We start from the raw sequence: 20,882 nt of genomic DNA, 5'->3' as shown, positions 1-20,882 counted from the left end.
TTCCGGAAAAAGAAGATCTGTACTAATTTGGCTGATGTGATGAACTCCTACAAGAGGCTTCAATGCATATATATATTTGCTTTTAGGTGGTTTCCAGGAATTCCCTTTAATAGGCAATGCTTTTTTACAAATATGCCCATTTACAAATATGCCCAGGGCATCCTTGGAAAAACAGCCCCATTTATATCAACGGTAAAAGCTAGACGACCTTATCAGAAAATAACTTAATCTTGTTGTTCATATCTTACTCTTGACTTTTTAGTCTGTTCATATCTGGGCTATTCCATTTATTTTTAAGACCCATGTCAGCTTTACAATTTTTTATTCTACAAGTGGCCTCTGCCCTTGGATAACTTTGGGATACAAGAAATGAGAGGTATCGTAGGGGTTACCAGAACTGTAATTATGTGGAGCTATTGCCTGGAACCATTTTTAATGGGTTTAAAGACAGGCAAGGATCATTTTCCAGTCTGGAACAGAAGCTATAATATCACTTTATAACCTGCCTGTAGAAAGGAGCCCCAGAAGATTTTGTCACCTTAACCGCTGCTCTCTAAACGTTATGGGCCATCTGTTATTTACAACGCGTCTTTGCAGATATCTCATTTTATGAACAAAGCAGAATGGGCTGAGTTAAAAACCTTTGACTAAATGCTCAAATGAAGATTGCAATCTTCTCTCCCATACATGCATACTTTATGAATTTCTTTTTAATTCAGAGTAGTGCCTTTTCAAATACATCAGAACATGCATTATTTTAAATGAATACCATTTTCTTTAAAAGAAGAGTGTACAACAAAAGAAAATATTCAACTTTTGATATAAAACTTTTAATCTTCCCTTAGGCCCTCCTGAAATGTAATCATTTTATTTCAAACTGAGAGGAAAAGCTGAAGCCTAAATTATATCTTGTCTAACAATTGACTTCATTATGTGGGCCTCGCATATCGTCTAAAGAGGGCTTTAAAAACCACCTGCTAATAGCTGAAAACAATGCTACATTGGAGACTGTGATTGGGCTAACTTAGGGGATTAGGTTGAAGTACCTTAAAATAAAAAGAAAGCTATTAGAATATAATCATGAGACTCCAGCTTTACTTCTGTTGCTCTGCTGCCAGTACTTTGTTGTAAGGCTCACACATAGAGATTCCTTTTCGTCTCTGAAAAAGCATATTAACTGAAAGAGTGTTTGCCTGTGAAGAAGGGATGTCAGGGACTAAGAAATCCACTAGTTTTCCATGATCAAACCTTTTTAAACAAATTTACCCATTGTGAAGCAGGGAGCTAACACAGCTTGCCAAGCACATTTCTAAAAGCAGACTTTATTTTGGTTGTATTTGTGGCTGAAAACATGGGCAGTCACGGACTGGGTAGCCCAGCAAGTCTGTATTTGCACAGCTATAGGCAGGCGGGACAGCTATGCCAAATGGGGGCCTGAACGTATCAGCTTCCTGCAGAAATGTCCCTCAAGTGTTTACCAGCCTGTACATTCATCCCTCCAGCCTGAAGATGCATTTCTATAAGTTACCTGTGGGTGAGGTAATTTAGCTTGTTCAAAATCAGAAGGCATTACCTCACAGAGATTCAAGAAAATTTAGTCTTGGGGTTGGAAGGAGGATCTCTGAAATAGCCCAGCCTGGGACCCACCAGAGGCCTGAGGACGGCAGTGGTTCCTTCCAGCTGACCAGCAGCCACAGGCTGAGCTCCCCAGCACATCCCTGCCTCTCTGTTTCAGGCATGTTTCTTATTCTCTTGTTGCTGCACAAACATGAGTTCACTGACTTAAAATAATTCTCCCCATACCATAAATTTAACACTAAACTATATAGGACAAGGTAATTGCTCCAGAAATGCATTAGATTTGTGTTGAATTATGGTAAATCAGATTACATTATTTGGGAACGATCCATAGTGGCAGAATTGTTAATCACTAAATTCTGTTGTTCAGTGCCCGCTTTACCTAAACTGAACCATACGATTGCCATCTTGTTCCTCTGGATTTATCAGTGACACTTTTGATCTCAGATATGCAGTGAGCTATCACAAGACATAATTAAACAAGGTACAGAAAAGAAAGGGTGCAATTTATATTTTTCAAGACCAGAAGTGAACGTTGTAATTATCAAGTAAACCTGTAATAGAAGTAGCCTAGACAAAATTCTTCCCTTTGATCTGTTTTACAAGCCTTCTAATTCAGAATAATCTCTCTTGGAAAGGAGAAAGACAGCTGATCTGGCAACGTTTTGATGCACCAACTACCGATCTTTTTTCAAAGCAAACAGACCTTAGATCCAAAATTATTCATTTATTTTGTTGCTGTTGCTGGGCCTTTGTTGGCTGTTCCAAAACAGAATGGCTAGACACAAGAAAAAAAGATTTGGGGCCATTTTATATGTTTGAAAGCACAAACAAATATAAATTGGATGCTTCTAAACACATATGAGAAAAATACAAAATAGTGGGAAAATAAAATTTTCATTGGCTGAAACGATGAATGGTAATGAACCACAGAAAGAAGCTACATTTTGTGGTAGTTACAACATGGGATTTTTGGATGTTAGTTCAACAGATGGCTATGTCTTCTTTATGTATCTTCTACTTATTGACTTTTTTATTGCTACGTTTAGGTGTGCACATCCATAACAAAACTGTCTTGGTGATGTTCATTGCACCTTTTCATTTCTAACAGTATCTATCTGTGGTCATATCCTCTCTGTGGAGTTGTTGTTCTTATTTTAAGAGTTAGAGGAAGATGAAAGTCTTTCTGTACCTGCAGGGAGGGAGGCTGGGAGAAAGAAGAAGGGTACATTCCTCTTTTTTTTAGGTTGTACCTTAGCCTAGTTCCTGCCTCCATACTTGTACTGTGGGCTACAGTGCGTTCTCTGTATATAGTCTACTCAGATGGCAAATTGTACTTTTTCTGAATTTAGTCATAACACAATAAAAACAGTTGCTGGAGTCACAGAACTACATAGTAGTCCTATCTTCTAGTAAGAAAAAAAAAAAAAAAGTCCAGTATAAGAATCATGTATTGCTATTAGTATTAAACTTCATAAATGCAGAAAAGAACCTGCACATGTTTAGGAAATTCATGACAAAGAGAAAAGCTCAAAATACATTGTGAAAGCTGAAGTCAAAAAATCCTTTTGGTCACTTATGAATTTGAAGGGCTGAATCATGAGGTGTAACATCTGAGGAGGGGAGGACAGGCACTGTAGCTGCTCCCATAGCACCTCAAAGACAGATACCTGCTATCTGAACCGGATTTTGAGTTTAGTAGCTTGAGCTGTATATACTCATCAGTAATTCTTTTGACAGGATACCAAGTTGATGGTACACTTATATTTTCTCAAATTGCTTTAACAGGGTTCTTTACAATCCTTTTTTTTTTCATGAAATATCATTTAAAAATGATGGTAGGAGGCTGTCGTGTGACAAGTGCAGGGGTGCTGCTCCCAGCAGAATGACAGATCATGCTGCTTGCTGGGGTTTGGCTGAGGGACATCAGAAGCCACACAGCATTCATACCCCAGCCAAGTATCAGCACATTTCAAATCCTTCCCACACAAACAGGTCACTTTTCCTCCATGTTTTCTAACTGGTGTAGCATCACAGCCTCACTACAGATGGCATCACCATTGCTGCCACCTCCTCTGCTGATACACCAGTTTTTCAAAAAGATACAGTGCCATAAATCTGTGATGCAGGCAACGGTTGGTTGTATCTCACTGCTAAAGGTCAAAAATTTTAAAAGCAAGCATTACAATTTTGAATAACCATAAAGATGTTCCTTGCAGTGTCAAGTTTATAAAATCACACGTACAGAAAGCAGAAAGAATCTATTTGATTACACTTATTTCAGTCATCTGCTGGTGCAAAACTGGAGCATAACAGTGCTTTGAGCTGTCAAAATCTAAAACATTAAGTAAAGAATTACCAGTTATCTCTATTTTTGAGAGTTTGAACTTTTTACATTTTTATGATTTCTAATGTTTTGTGGGTTTTGTTTTTCCTTCCTCTCTAGGCTGTCTTAAAATATAATTTCAATTTTGGTCCTAGGTTGGGTGAATCTTGCATTCCATATATAACTCAGGTAGTGTCCCTCTGTTTTACTGAGAGACGTGGATTCATCCTGGATTCATCCTCTGATACACCAGAGGGTTGTGTTGCCATCCAGAGGGACGTCCATAGACTGGAGAAACGGGCTGACAGGAACTGCATGAAGTTCAACACGAAGAACTGCAAAGTCCTGTACCTGGGGACGAATAACCCAAGGCACCAGTACACACTGGGGTCCATGAAACTAGAAAGCATCTTTGCAGAAAAGGACCTGGGGATCCTTGTGGACACTAAACTGTATGTGAGCCAGCAATGTGGCAAAGAAGGCTAAGAGTGTCCTGTGCTGCATTAGACAATTGCAACAGGTCAATTCCCCTCTGCTTAGCACTGGTGAGGTCACACCTGGAGTGCTGGGTCAGCTGCTGGGCTACTCAGTACAAGAGAGATGGACATACTGAAGAGAGTCCAACAAAGGGCCAGAAGGATAAGGAAAGGTCTGGAGCATCTTTCTTATGTGGAAAGGCTGACAGAGCTGGGACTGTTCAGCCTAGAGAAGAGAAGGCTCAGGGAGGGAATCTTATCAATGTGTATAATTACTAGGAGTGAGGTTGTAGAGAAAACGGAGCCAGGCATTTTTCAGTGGATCAGAGGCAAAGAGCACAAGCTGAAGCACAGGAGATTCTGTCTGAACATCAGGAAGAACTTTCTCTACTGTGAGGGTGACTGAGCACTGGCCCCAGTTGCCCAGAGAAGTTGTGGAGTCCCCGTTTTCAGAGGTGTTCAGGATCCAACTGGACATGGCACAGAGCAACTGGCTCTAGGTGGCCCTTCTTGAGCAGGAGGGATGGATTAGAAAACCTCCAGTTGGTCACATCCACACTCAATTACTCTGTGATTCTGTCCTGAATTATCTACAGAACTAGACCCAGGGGGATGAAGAAGGCTTCTTCACTACAATGGTCAAACCCTAGATTCGTAGATTTCAAAAGAGTTAGAAGCCCAATCTTGTTAGGATATATTTTCCTGTCTACTAAGTGAACCACACATTTTACCTACTACTTTTTCAAGTCCTGTTGTTTGAATTAACACATCTGTCGTGGTTGAGACAGACAAACGACATAGACTAAGTTCTTCCAGGATGAAAGTAGTAGATGCCATTTATTGCCACAACTGCATTTTTACGCAGTTTTACCAATTCATGTGTCTCTTCACTATTGGTTACAAGTTACAGCATCAACATCTCATTGGCTATTTTTGCTATCATCAATGTTACTCTCTTACTCCCTTCTCTCTCACGGGTACATCCTTAACATCTCCAGATACTCCTTTACTCCCATCTTTCTCATGGGTAGGCCTTAATATCTTCAAGGCTAATTTCTGTTCCCATGCCCTCCATCAGGGAATCCAAGGATGGACCGTAGTCCCACACATATCAGTACAAAACGTGAACCATAAGATAGTGTCTGTACATCATCTACAAAGATATGAAATCAGACATAGTATTGAAAAAACCCACTGGTCCAGGACAGCACAGAATTTTGAGTAAGTTTAAATTCAAATGCAAACTTTGATGCAGCAACTACAGTCTTTTGTGCTCTGTTGCAAAGGATCTTACTTACCTGCAACTAGTTTTGACTTTCATTCTTTATAATTAAAACTGACAGAAACAAAATTTCTGCTCTGCTGCAACTGAACGCAGAGGATGTTTAAAGTGCATTTTCCACTAGGAACATTTATAGGGTGATCTGGTTATACTCGGAATCCCCCAGACATTTCCTGTGGAGTTGCTTAGCTTATCAGGAATTACCAGAAGCTCATTTGAATGAGCCTTTCTTGCTCATTTACTTATCTCATTCAAGGTAGTACGTTATCACAACTTAAAGGTAGTTTTTCAAATTTGAAATTTCTGTTCATCCTAAATCACCTGAAATTTTATAACTTGTACATAATACAGTAAAACTTACATATCTAAAGACTGCACAAATCCCACATAAATGCACCTGCAGGTGTTATCAGAAGCAGAATTTAATTTCTGAAATTGTTTTTTCCTTCCATATTAATTCTCTTTGATGCAAACAGCACAAGGTAAAGCTACAGTACAGCTTTGAAGGGAAACAAAACAGGTTAAAATGTGCATTGAGTAGATTCAGGAAAATTTAGAAACCTGGTTTAGAAAAATCAATGTTCGTATGCACATATAAGCTACAGTAAGCTCTGGATTGGAAGAGCCAAGCCCTTACATTTTTTGCTCAAACATATTTCTTGTCAACATTAATAATTTTTTTTGGAAGTAGAAACTTTAAATGAACCAGAATCACCAGCCTACGCAGAAAAAGCAAGCAGATATGTAAGATGCATACATTCTGTCAACAGCAATCATGGGAACTGCTGGAGAGGGTCCAGGGTAGGGCAACAAAGACGATTAAGGGAGTGGAGCACCTCCCTTATGAAGAAAGGCTGAGGGAGCTGGGTCTCTTTAGTTTGGAGAAGAGGAGACTGAGGGGTGACCTTATTAATGTTTATAAATATATAAAGGGTGAGTGCCACGAGGACGGAGCCAGGCTCTTCTCGGTGGCAAACAATGATAGGACAAGGGGTAATGGGATCAAGCTGAAACACAAGAGGTTCCACTTAAATTTGAGAAAAAACTTCTTCTCATTAAGGGTGACAGAGCACTGGAACAGGTTGCCCAGAGAGGTTGTGGAGTCTCCTTCTCTGGAGACATTCAAAACCCGCCTGGACATGTTCCTGTGCGACCTCACCTAGGCGTTCCTGTTCCACCAGGCGGATTGGACTAGATGATCTTTCGAGGTCCCTTCCAATCCCAAACATACTGTGATACTGTGATTACCAATGATTACTACCATTTTAGTGCCCTGCAAGATATGTGACCAAGCCTGCTGGTCCGCATTATCATCTGGATGGCTCCCCTGTCCAACTGTGCATACTTGTACCAGCAAGCCAAAAGGCTCAGGGGCTATGACACTCAGTTCCTACTGGCATTTTGCATCTCCCAGGGATTTTACAAAAGTGAGGCAGGGACTTGAGTGTTAAAAGTCAAAATATAAGTCTCACTATAAGAGATAATGATCTCACTGTGAGAGCTAATGACCTCTTTTGTAATTGATATCACACCTTGTAGAGAGTACCCAAGTCATGACCAAGCACTTGGCATTCTTCTATTAGAAGAGACAATAAAACTGCAATATTTATCATACTGCTCAGTTTGGTGGTCTGTGTAAACACAATCTGCAGAGTCAGCTCAGATGTTCATGGCTAGATGTGTTTCCTCACAGATCTGTCCTTGTCTGTGTAAGAGATCTCTTGACTTCCGTTTTCAAAGAATGTGACCACTCTGTGTAACGGAACATGGTTCAGAGACAAGTCAGTCAGCAGGGACCATGCAAGAGCCAGAACCCAGAGCAGAGCAGCACTTGAGATAATCAGTCCACTTGAAAGGCCTTCAAATGAGGCGGGAAATTTTTGCATGTATGGGACATCCAAGCACATCCATAAATGCCACACTAGTCCCAATTTTCTGAGGAAAATACTGATATTTCCTGCTATTTTCTTGCTCCAACTTTTAACAGGTTTTATACCAAACTCTTTCAGCTAATTTAAGGAAGAGTAGGAATTGGCATGTAAAAATATCTTGATTTTAGAAAGTAAAACAGAGTATGTACAAGCTGGAGAAGCAGTGGAAGGAGCTGCTACACTTAAATTCTCCACCTTGAATTTCACTTAGGACAAATAACCTGAATACACTAATTCCAAACAAAACAATATCTTGGTTCTCTACCAGATCGTTAACTCATTTACAGCCTTTTAACTAATCAATCTAATATGCAAAATAGGAAAAAAAAAAAGTATTAAGAGCTTGCATTCTATACCAGAATTAAACCAGAAAGGATTCTACCAGATGTATAATTCAAAGAGCATTTGCTGATGCCAATCTCCCCAGCTTTTACATAGGATTTTGGGCCCTGTTTCTGGCAATTCTGCCATAAAGATAAAAGAAGTTACAGATTTTATGTCATTTTTAGACTGCTAAGGGGAATACCCACTCCAGCTGGCTTTTCCCCACTTTGTTATGTCCATATGTGAAATCCAAGCTGCCATGGGAGATGTGAAAAAGAATGAGGAGCCTCTGCTGCAATAAGAGGAAACAGACACGTAGTGACGGTTGGACTGAGGTTAGATAGGGGTTTGGTGGGTTATCTAATTGAAAAATGCAGACAGGGGCCAAAATGTGTTACTCACAGTTCCAGAAGAGTTGCCAGCACTATTTGTCCCAGATGTAGGCTAGTCACAGGTGGATTAAAAACCTGAAGATCTATTAAAGTCTCCCTCCCTCCACTTAATATTTTGATTCTGCAGCACTTTGGAGGATTAATCTGCAAAATGGGAAGCCTATTTCCCTTTTTCTTCTTAACTTAAAGAAAGAGGTGTGGTCAGGACAATAGCATTATATATTACACTTAAATTTTTTATTAATACTTGAAGGAAATGAATTTTTAACTTTAAAAAGTTACACATCGTTCTTACAGTTCCTCAGGTCTGTCTGTAACAAATGACAGTATAAATACCAGTATGTTTTTCAGATGGTCAGATTCTTCCTGTAAAAATACCATGTTCAATGTGACAACACCATCCTTTACTTTTGGCTTCTCCATCTGTGTATGACAACACTTTTGGAGAAAGCAGAGAAAGTCAGAACTTGAACTGCAAAACTTTTGAGGGGAACTGATCTCTGTCTTCCTAGTTGTGCCGAATCAAAAGGCAAAGGCAAATAATTCCAGCAAACTGGACCTTTTTGAGAGGGAGGTGAAAGCAAGCAACTTTTTTCCCAGAAAATCAATAAAAAGGTCCTTGTCTTCTACTCTGCATTCTTGCACTCAGTATCCACTTAATTTTTCTGACAGTAGTAGGAGTTATATATATATATAAATGAAAATGACATCAGGAAGTCTAGACACAGCTAATCTTAGAAATAAATTCCATGCATTTTTGAAGGAGATTACCATGCTTTCTTTTCTATTCATAATTTTTTTTCCTCTTTCAAGTTTGTCTCAAATAGACATATTTCTGCTAAAGCCTAGTTAACCCTTACAGCTAACACACCTCAAGCCAATGTCATCAATCTCATTTTCATAATTTCCTTCATGTCCTACCAGTTTCCAGCTCATCAGTTAAAACAAAGCGAGACCAAAGCACGCAACCTTTGTCAGCAGTTAGATGTGACTGTCACTTCTGTGGCTGGTCCTTACTGACCCTTGTCATGATGCTTTTATATTAAACTTAGAAAAACTGAACTTTATAAGGTGAGGGGTATTAGAAAGCAAAGACCAAGTTCTTTCCAGCACTTCTATGGGTTTGCTATAGCAACCTGGTGTCTATTGCTGTTCCTACCCCATAGCCAAGTTTCGCTTCCAGGTCCTGGCCAGTCTAGCTCAGGATTTGGTTCAGCTACAATCAGGTGCTCCTGCTGGCAGTTCAGATCCTGAGAAAAACAGTGGGGCAGTAGCAAGGAATATCATTAGAGTCATAAGGAAATCATGTACTGGGGAGGAGGAAGGAGTTTTCAACAGTGAGGAGGTAAAGGGGGATCTAAATTTCACCTTGCAGTAGTTCTGCTCAATGTAAGGCAAGAAACCTTCCTTATTTTAGATCATGATTTTGCAAGTGACTTGGCTGAAAGACCTAGAGGCAGAGATATCTAGCTGTTAGAATACTTGGGGTTTAACTTTCATACTGTAGTGCACTAAAATATAGAGTGATACTTTTTATGACTCATTAAATATGTCTGTGGAGTCACTCAATCATTTGGGTTAAACCAGAAATCACATCCCAGAAGAACAGCAGCAATGTTTCAATAAAATTGTAAACATTGAGGTTTCATTAAAATGACAAGGACAGAACAAGAGCAAAGTATGCCATGTAGTATTATATTGGATGTCAGACACCACTTCGTGTATGGGTTTTACAGCAATGTTTCCATTAACAAATTTAGAAGAGGCTTGAACCTTTTTTTGCAGGAAAAGGATAGATTTCTTGCTTTTTTTTTTGGTTACTGGGAGTGTGCCTACCAGTGATACTAAAGACATATGTTGTGCAAGAGCCCAATAATAGAGATTGCCATACTAGGGTGGAGTGAGCTGGTAAGCCAGCATGGATCAGTATAGTGCCATGAGACCAGGTTGGATCCCAGAAGAAACAAAGCCTTGTCAACCTCATGCTGGGCAAATTTGCCTCTTTTCTTACAGTATTCCAGTACCCCACAGGGCTAACTGTCTGGGGTGCACGGGTGAGTCCCCCCACCATCTACTCTGGGTCTGCTGTAGCTTGGCTGGTGCTAACACAAGTGACTACACAGGGATCTGACTGCACAGAGCTATTTCCTCAAAAGATACTAGTGCCACAAGTTTCTGTAAGCAGTTAATTTCTAATTTGGCAACTTTATAAAAAGAAAGATACCATATATTAGGTGACTGAAATCCAATTCAATTTAAAGTTGTTAGGTACAAGGGATGGGGTAATATGATCTTTGGAAGGCAATAAGATCTGTATTTCAATACACAAACACTCCCGTAACAACCTGTCAACATGTTATTAACACCCTGGCCTAGTTCTTAGCTTTGTCTGCTAAAGCTTTAATGTGCAATCTTTGTGAACAGAAGCTTGCATGGAATTCCAGGTTAACATATTTTTTATGGAAAAGCCTGTAGGATTTAATAAAATTAACTTTTAGATAGAATATTTCAATAGAACTATCCATCACCTAAGTAAAGATATATTTCTCTGTTAAAGTCACAAGTATGCTTGAAAATTACACAAAAAATTATCATCCTCTACCCTAATCTTTGAGGCTTGTATGCTGTTTAATGGCTACATATGCACAATGGCTATGTATGAATAATGATGGACCCTCTTTTCTCTTTCAAATGACAAACAATTATTAGCTGATGGCTTTGAACAGAGTCTAATGCTTCAGGGGATCACAGGCAGGGTGAGAGCTAGAAATTAGAGAAAAACACAACCACGGTATGCACAAATTTGCAGGTCTAGAACTGCACAACAAAATGTCTTCCTACCACAAAACACTGAATTTCTAAAATTGAAACATTTTGTAGCACTACATAGAGTGAATAAATTATTTTGTAAATCAAAAAGAAAGATAGAATCTGATATGTCAGTTGAGACTAAAATGAAATAATCCAGGTTTCTTCTACCTCCTCTTAACTCTGTTAACATGCTGTCCCAGGATCAGGGACCTGCATTTTACCAATTACTGGCAAATTTTTATGTCACGTGATGGTAAAGACTGTCTTTGTTCATCTAACAGCTGCTCCTTTAGCACAGACAGTGGAGGCTGCACTAGAAATCAAATGATGCAGGATGTAAATGCTTTTGCCAGTACATGGGACATCTCTGTGGTTGCACTAGCTGTTTTTTTTTACCAGCTTTATTCATTTCATTTCCTACAAAAGGAAGGAAGACAAAAAGTACTGCAGGTGGTTGTTTAGGGCAAGGCTGCTCTGACCACATGCAGGAGATACCTACCCACACTGAACTGAGCTCCCGGCTCTTCAGCCCTAGGGACACATTGAGGGGAGACACAACACATATGCTGTGATGATCCTCTGGGTGGATGGGATCATTTACAGTTTCTAAATGTTTGCTTTCTCAAAATGGGAATGTATGTCTGCCTCTGAAAAAGGTCATGCCTTTGGTGTATGGAGAAGGTGATGAAGATACAAGTCTCTTTGCTCAGCAGTAGCAATAAACAGGGAAAGGTTTCAGAGTTCCTAGAGGCAGCTTGCAGATCCTTAATCACAGGGATTTTAAATATCCAGTTGGTTTCACTACACTGAAAGTAAGGAAACCTGGACAAAGCATGGAGTGCTACCTACCCGGTTTCCAGCTCACACCATCACTTTTTGTTATGGATTTCTTGGTTGCCAGCAGAACAATGATTTATGTGCAGCGGACAGGGTTTTTTTTTACATGGCAACTATTTTAATTTTCAAGAATGACAATTCTACAACAACCTTACAGGTGAGCATGAGGAGGAAAGTCCGTGAGCTTCCTTTAGTGGAGCTTTGCTTAATCTCTCGGCTCCTTTTCTGGCTCATGGCCTTTAGTTAAATAAGTTACACATTACATTTCACACTCCTGTTCCAGAGAAATGCTGTGTCAATATCCCAACCTTCCACTGCCAAGGCACAAAACCAACTAAACCATGTGAGACCAAAGGTCCACCTAGCTCACAATGAGTGCTAATAAGAGTAACTGGCAGCTAAAACTGAGAAAAAGGTAAATACAAACAGTACTCGTCCCAAGATGCCCTCCTGGATTTCTGTAGTCTCTGGCTTAGAAACCTTCAGAGACAAAGGTTGCATTCAAATGAACACATGTAATAGGATCTTATTTCCATCCCTCTTATATTTCTTTCATTAGTTCATAAAATCACTAAAATCTATGTATTTTTGACACACAAAAATAGTTTATTTTGTTTCTTTAAAGTAATTTAGTGCTCCTGAATTTCTGTATTATGGTCTGTGAGTGGTGATAATAATGAATACTGGCCAGAGACAGTGAATAATTATTTCCTGTTTAGCCCATTCATGTTATTGGTGCTTTTGTTTATTATTTCCCTTTTGAATTGCCAATTTTTGCTAGCTAAAATATTTTCATCTTGTAGTTCTACAGTATCAGTTTGGAGACGGTGTGGCCAGAATCACACACACTAGTCCACTGGCTGACTTGCACTCACCAAGGGCTTAGTGAACTGATTGATGTCTGCTGCTTTGCCCTCCTCCTTTCCAAATTATGGGTAGCATTCTGCTTGCTATTCATCCTACTGCTGACTGCTGGGATGTTCCAAGAGATCTACCCACATTCACACCGTCATCTCACTTCTGAGAAATAGCAACCATGCACCACAGTGTAATATGCATATTTAAGGTTTTTCTTATGTGTGTTGCTTTTCTTCATACTGGATTCCATTTGTGATTGTATCACCCACTAATGTGGGGCTGTGAGTGGTTTCTCCAGCTTGTCAGTACATCAGCGAACTTCGGCACCTCCGGGTTTCAGCCCTCTTTCCATACGAACAATGACTCTGTTGAACAGTGCAGGTATCAACATCAATCTCCAGGGAATTCCTCTGGTAATCACTCTGCTCTGCAAACATGAATCCTTTATTTTTATCCTTTGTTTCCTACCTTAATTTTTTTTTATTTCTGCACCAAAATAATTTCACTTTTTTACCCTTTTTACTGTAGCAACAGGATAATTTTTACTTATCTATTTTATGCCTTATTCATATTGTATTTTCTTCAAGTATCCACATATTTACTACTTGAATTTCAACCAGTTTTGTCAGTACAGAGGATAGGTTTTCTGGCTGTATTTCTCCAGAGATATGGAGCCTCTTTTCCAACCTCATGTCATACTTGTCACTTCCTGCTCCTCCAAAATTAAGGCCAAACTAATTTATAATTTTTATACACACATACATATTATAAAAATTATAATTTGTACATTAGAAATCCTGACAATTCATAGCTTGCAGATTCTTATTTTAGGTAAAACTTAGATGAAAATTATCTGACCTTGCTGATAATATAGTATTAATTTTATTCATTTAGCCTGAAACAAGTTTTTGAGGCTGGATGATTGCTGAAAAAGTCATAGAAGTAAGAATGTCTCTATGTTCCACCACAGAGATGATCAACACACAGAGTCATGTGGCTTTGTGTTGTCACTCATTTTCCTGAGTTCCTCTTTTTTATTATATTCAGTGGTCTCTGAAAGAATACAGTCTAATGAGTTTTTATTAACAGTTTTTATGTCTTTTGCACATTATTCATCTGAATCTCTATAAGTATGCCAACTGATTTTGCACTGAAATTGCAAGAATTTATATTACCTTCAATTTTCTGTCTGTATACAGGATTTTTTTTTTTTGAAGCATGGCTTTATTACTTTTAATAGTCTCATGTCTTTCACTCTTGTTAAATTATGACAGAGTTTAGGATGTTTCTATATAGGGAGGAGAATGAGGAGAAAGCAGCAGTCTTTCAAATATGCTTTTTGATATCCAGTTTGAGCTTTTAATATGTTGTGTTTAAGCATTTTCCATTCCATCTACAAAAAGTGTCACTCGACATAGTTAGTGACGCTTACCAGCCAATCCACCAAATCACAAATACATGGATCATTCCAATCTTTAGGTAACAATCATAGCACTTAGATGCTATGTTCAGCCTCAGTCTTCAAAGACACTGTTCCTAGGATAGGACTCCAGAATTCCCAGAATACTTAACTTTGTGTCCTTGAACCCAGACTTCCTTTAAGATACAACAGGCCTTTACAAATCTGTCAGTCTAATCATTATTTCACCTTGGCATTTTCCCTGCAGAAAGTTTTTTGCATGCCTATCAACATGCCATATCTATATGCTTATTTACAGTTACACATTCCACCTATTCTATCCTATTTTATCATTATATCTTATTTTTTAACGTAATTATTATGTTTATGACCTCTGCCTAAATATGACAGTATTTTAAGACTATTCTTTGCAACTTTTGTACCTGCATTTTACCAGGTTCTGTTTTCTTCTGAGACAGAATTAGTCCTCATCTCTTTCTGCACCATCCCACCTTCACCACAGTTTTCCTGGTCCTTAGTTTTAAATGCAAAATAAATACAACTTCCTAATTTGGTGTATACGGAAAACCTTTATAGGTTTCATCTATGCCTTAAAAAGTTAGCAAGCAACAGAAAATAAAAACATTGTTCTGATCAGATGAGAATAATAGTTTATTTCCATGCCGCCCTTCATTTCCTACTGAAGTCAATAAGCATATATATAAAAACATAAATATAAAATGAAAGTTAAAGATGAAAAAATGTTCAAAGTAAGTGAAACTTAGTGCCCTAGCCCTTGTGCAGAGTGAAGGGTTAAAGGTAAAACATTGGTTTTCAGTTATTCCTCTGAATTCCCCACTGACACATGGAATGAATCATACAGAATCGTTAGCAAGCATTTCTCACATCCCTAGGATTAGATTTCCAGGCTAATTTGGCTAAATGTTTGTTCAGATTTGTTTCCACAAGAGTGACACATAACTAGCTTCAACCAGCCTTAAGCAGTTCTGTCGCAATTATTTAAAAAGACTCTACCCCTTTTAAGTTTAAAACAAAACAAACAAACAAACAACAAAAAAAAACCCCACAACAAACAAAAAACCCACAACAACAACAACAACCACCAAACAAACAAACAAAACACCTGAGTTAGCTAGGAAATAATTAAGTGTATATCCTTCATCTACAAGTTAAAGTTTATTTAACTGAGCCGTGCCCACACAGCATCAAGGTATTTTCTCTCACATCACCCCACCTCCGAGTAGACTGGGGGTGCACAAGAAGTTTGGAGGGGCCACAGCTGGGACAGCTGACCCCAAATGACCAAAGGGATATCCCATACCATGATGTCACGCTCAGTAATAAAAGCTGGGGGAAGAATAAGGAGGTGGGAGATGTTCAGGGTGATGGTGTTTGTCTTCCAAGTAACCATTAAGTGTGATGGAGCCGTGCTGTTCTGGTGATGGCTGAACACTTGCCTGCCCACAGGAAGTAGTGAATGAATCCCTTGTTTTACTCTGCTTGAGTGCACGGCTTTTGCTTTACCTATTAAACTCTGTTAACCTACAACTTTTCCCACTTTGACCCTCCAATTCTCTCCTCCATCCCACCAGGGGAGGTATTAAGGGAGCAGCTGTGTGGTGCTCAGTTCCTGGTTGGGGTTAAACTATGATGAAATCAACAAAAAAGAGAGGAGCTGGATTTAAGTGGAAGTTACAGCACTGCAAAATGTAATGCATTTAGAAAACTGAGTTAGGTAAAAGAGAGAAACAAAGAAAATGCAACCACAAGCACTTGTCAAAGATTAAACCTTTTCACACTCTTTTCAGCTGGGGTGCACATCAATAGCACCTGAGGATCAATACCTTCAAGAGACACTTTTAGGGTCAAATGCAACCATTTGTGATGCAGATGCCCATGTTACTTATGGCTGAATAAAGTTCCTGTAATTCATATTGCTTGACTTTGAGTGTGATCAAAGACTTAACACACTTAAACACCAACTAAAGCACACAGCTTGTAGAGTGAAGCAGCCAAAAGCCCATGGTAGCAGAAGTTATCTGAAAATGTGGAGGCAGTAGAGAAGATTTAAACATCACTTCACAATGCATCTGTAAAAGCGGAGTCAGCAAAATGAATATTGGCTGGAAAGTAGTCACAAATCTCCTTTTGGCAGTACATGGTTTCTCAGCATCCAATCTAACTGGGAAGAGATAACAACTGTAAAACTATCTTGCAGAAGTTTCAGAAGCAAATTTGTAAAAATGTAACATGGACACCATGAGGATCTGAAGGATGAGAAACATTATGAGATTTAAGGTTTGAGGCATATCTATTTTTCAATCACTACAGGTTTTAACCTCTCCAATTCCAACAGCACAGGTAATATGCATTATAACCACAGGCCAAAACACTAATTAGCAGCAAGCACAAGTAGGAGGGATGACTTTCATCATAGTTCACAAGAACACAAAAATAATATATTCATGACAACCCCTGATCCAGGAGTGAAACAAGGGCTGCAGAAGGATTTGATTCTCCTGAAGGAAATAAGCTATCAAATGAGTTTCAAGGGTAAGAAAGGTCTTGGCAACAGATTCCTTAATTCTTGGTATAAGTTTCTGGGTTTAAATGGAAAAGAAGATTACAAATGTTGAATGAGAGTTGTCTGACTAAATGTGTGTGTTGAGATCTGATCTAAGCGTGAGAATTGCCTTCATGGTTGTCAGAGACAAAGGAGATTATGAAGGGTGAATATCATCTCATCCTGCAGCAGCCCCCTACAAAGTAGATCAGAAGGATTATATCCTAAAAAGACTTTGATTGGAAAGAGAACCGTGGCTGATGACTTCAGATGTAGACTTTTACACTTCACTTGCCCAGAATTCAGTGATACAAATCACTCTCAATGTCAGCTCAACTCAGCCAGACCTCAAAGGCAAAGCGTTTTAGGACAAGAGTCACAAGACATGGAAGTTGCCCTGTTGGAGGAAGGCTGCTCTTTTACAATATGATGGGCTATCCAGAGGATTCCTCAACTGGCTAGTGAAACCATTTCCTGTAGGTCACCAAACAGCCTCTGTTTCAGGGCCTTAATTCTGTCTCCTAGCTTCAAATTCTGAAACTGGAACAGAACAAGAACCAGCCTAAATAAGTTGCCTCCATCGTTCATTTGGGTTACTAACTAATAACCATGATAGCCCAAAGAGATCTGGGTTGCACTGACTAAACTGAAACTGTTCTTGCTCATCAAATCAGAAAATATACTCGATCATAGGGGAATTTTTCTTCCTGTCTCATTAATTCACTTTCTCTGAAGCTAATACCAGCCAGGAATCTTTTCCAATATATGCATTTCACACATTTGTTTTTCTCTGCTTGAGACAATGCAAGAATTAATATATCAAGATGATGCTATGAAGCCATCAACTGCCCAACAGCAAGGAGGTAGAGCTATTGGGAGGGAAGTATTTCATAGCCTCAGTGTTTGGGAGCTTCATTTCATACAATTAATTTACCTGGTCAGAAAGAGCAGTATTTTTTTTTTTCTTTAAGTGTCATTCTAAAAGCTCATTTTCTTCAGCAGCAATAAAAAGCCAACTTAGTAAATGGAAATCTTCCATACTGTATGACTGCTATCAATTTTTAAATGTACTAAGTAATGCAAAATCTTTTTTCCATGTGATCAAAGCCTTTTACTTCTCATATATAGTGATCATGGTCATCACTGGGGAGTGACCCTGTAACTTATAGATCATGGAATCTATTCTTTATAGCTTAAGCAAATGGTGTTAGTCCTTTAGCTTAAGGTTATGAAAGAATTCTCATCTTCTACAGTTCAAGCAGAGCCAAAGATACGCAATACATACTAAAAAGAGGTTACATGCAAATGTACAGACCGATGGACCCTCAAAGGTACTTTCCATTTTGCCTTTTCCAGATCTCTACAGAAGCTGATAACCTTGAATGCACTGAAATAACTTAAAGCTTTTTGTGAGGGGAAAAAATTGCTTCAAATGGTTTCATATGGCATTGAATTTAAAGAATTAAAAAAAGTTTAAATTGCTTATTTTTTAAAAATGCAGAACATCTTACATACATTGCTTTAATTATTTAAAGGTGCTCCAGTTGCTCAGATTTAGTCACTTTAATTTAGAAAGCCTGCTGAACTATGCATAGATCTAAAATTCAACAAACTTAAAAAACTGCTAGAAAAATTCCTTCTCTCGACACCAATTCTTTCACTAATTAAATATATTTTTCATTTCAATTGTTCTAAATGCAATCTGCAGTTAAGAACGCCCATGTCCCTTTGGTTTCAAACAGTGAAGAGCCACAATAACGAAATAATTTTTATTTTTATTTTGGAACTTTGTTTAAAAAATTACACAATATTTATAAAAAAAAAAATCAAAAGTCTTGGATTCATGTCCCCTCCTTTACCACAAGAAACACAGAGCACAGAGAGCAAATATCAAGGTGAGATTCTTCATGCTGCTGAGTATTTGTATTCTAACTCTGGTCTTCAAAACCCTATCTCTAGAAATGAATTTCAGAGGGAGAATTAATGCAGGAAGTTCTTGTTTTTCTTCAGTAGAACTAGCCTTTTTCCTAGAGTCTGAAGGGACTATTCTGATCATCTCCTTGGATAGCCAGAGATTCAAGATCCTACCTCCCTGCAAAAACCCAGATTATTTCTGATTGAATACAGAACACCTTCATCAGGCTGATCTACTTTTGGCTTAAAGAGCATTTATAAAGTGCCGTCAAGTTGCCTCTTACTCTTCTTTTGGATAAGCTAAAGGGACTTAACTCCATACCCATTTAAAACAGGTTTTCTAGGTGTTATTCTTGTGTGAAGAATAGCTCTGAATTGTTCTTAGTGTTCTCTCCCGAAAACCCTCCATCTTCTCAAGATCCTGTCTGCAGTGCTCACATTAGATCTATACAACCCCACTAGTGGCTTTCCTGTTTCCTAAACCAAGGAAATGATATCTTCTGTATTCTCAAATTACATTATCTTGAGTTTGAATTAAAATTCAAATTAAATTAAGCATCATATTAGAAGTTCAGATGTGTTACCACTGGAAAAGATATGTTTCTTTGAAAGTTGCTGGTTTTTTGGATGCAGCCCACCCCTCATATGCCTGTCTTCTTACTGGGAACTATATTCTGTTTTCCTCAAGGCATGACTGTCTTCCATTTCATCACATTAAAATTAAAATTTGAATATTTCTTGACCACAACCTGTATGTCATACAAAATAGATAGCTCTGCATAAATAACTATTCTGTATTGCCACTTACTGCTAACATAATATGATGTGATCTATGAATGATGTTCTGACTACCAGTGATGCTGAAAATTTTACCTCCCAGTTGTAAATGCCAAGTATTGACTAAAAGGAATGAACAGTTAATTTTAAAGTTGTTATATTAGTAGCCTTCAGTTAATTAACAAAAATTTGTCTTTAGTGACTAGCCACACTGAGAAGCTCGATAAAGTTCCACATAGAACTTACTGTAAAACCATTAGAGTTAAATGGAAAAAAATCTAAAATCACAGCCCTTAAAGATAACAATAAGTTCCAAAGACAATGGCAGCTTTATGGTCTCCTAGAACAGTAAAGCTTCAATAGTTATGTGATAGCTATTAGACATGAAAATTCATGCAATCTTTTCCGGTCAAAACCCCATATAATACAGATTGCGCGCTTGTGTAATCTTGAAAATCATCTACAGCATTCCTCAGCAAACATTAAGTTGTTAGATGCCAAAAAGTTGACAGTTCTAGGCACTGAAGATTACTCACCCTTGAAGGTCTCGCTGCTGTATAAATTACTGAAAAATGAATCCCTCGTTCCTGCAAATCCATGGTCAGTCTTCCAATTATTTTGTCTATAAATAGAAACATTTATAATTTAACAAACTCTGTAAGCTGAGAAAGCTAAAATCCTGCAGTAGTTGGAGAAGTAATGAGCTAGATGTTTAAGCTTATTTAGTTTATTTAAGCAATTTAGGAGTCATTTTTGTGTCAATAGGTACAAATGGGATACAACATGTTTAGTGTCTTGAAAAATCCATAATTTCAGTGAGACAATGCAAAAAAAAATACATTACAACAGTTCAGAAAAGAGGGTGATTTTGAAATTGAAAAGTAAGTCCCATAGAAACAACACCTGAAAGGTTGAACTTCAGGCAAATAGATGCAAGAGCAGAGAAATTACTTAAGAGATGAAAGCAGGATTCATACACTGTTAGCCAAGTGACCAGTTGATAAACAAATGATAAAGCATAAGTAGTAGTATTCTCTGAATTACAAAGTACACCGAAGCACCCACTGAGAAGCAATACTCAAAACATAGTGCTTAGTTTGAGACATAATATGCATAATATTGGCACCAACATTCATTTTTGGTTCAGTGGATTTAAAGCCTGATTCTGCACCCTCAGCAGGATATGAAAGATTTTGCTGTTGACTACAGTGGAGGCCAAAGGAGAAATATGGTGGAATATTTCTGAAAAGGAAGAAAAAGTCACCTAAGGAAGAGAAGACCTTTCAAAGAGGTCCCAAATGCCTCTACAGAAGATTCTCTTTTAGTTCTAAAATCACAAGCAGTTGTGACGAATACTTACAACTGAGAAATGTTTTTAAGCTATATGAAGAAA

At 38.3% G+C, this 20,882-nt stretch overlaps 1 protein-coding gene across 1 annotated transcript in view; it reads right to left on the bottom strand.

Moving 5' to 3' along the window:
• ATP6AP1 (ATPase H+ transporting accessory protein 1) overlaps positions 1–20,882 on the bottom strand; it is a 54,756-nt gene that overhangs the window by 13,889 nt on the left and 19,985 nt on the right. Inside the window, exon 6 of the mRNA XM_082075978.1 lies at positions 20,026–20,111. Coding sequence (XP_081932104.1) covers positions 20,026–20,111 — 86 coding nt within the window. The remainder of the gene's footprint in view (positions 1–20,025; positions 20,112–20,882) is intronic.

The sequence above is a fragment of the Streptopelia decaocto genome (assembly GCF_964273445.1).
Source record: "Streptopelia decaocto genome assembly, chromosome: 1".
In the NCBI taxonomy this organism is placed as follows: domain Eukaryota; kingdom Metazoa; phylum Chordata; class Aves; order Columbiformes; family Columbidae; genus Streptopelia; species Streptopelia decaocto.
Note: the sequence above shows the minus strand (reverse complement) of the source record. Positions and strands in the feature narration are given on the sequence as shown.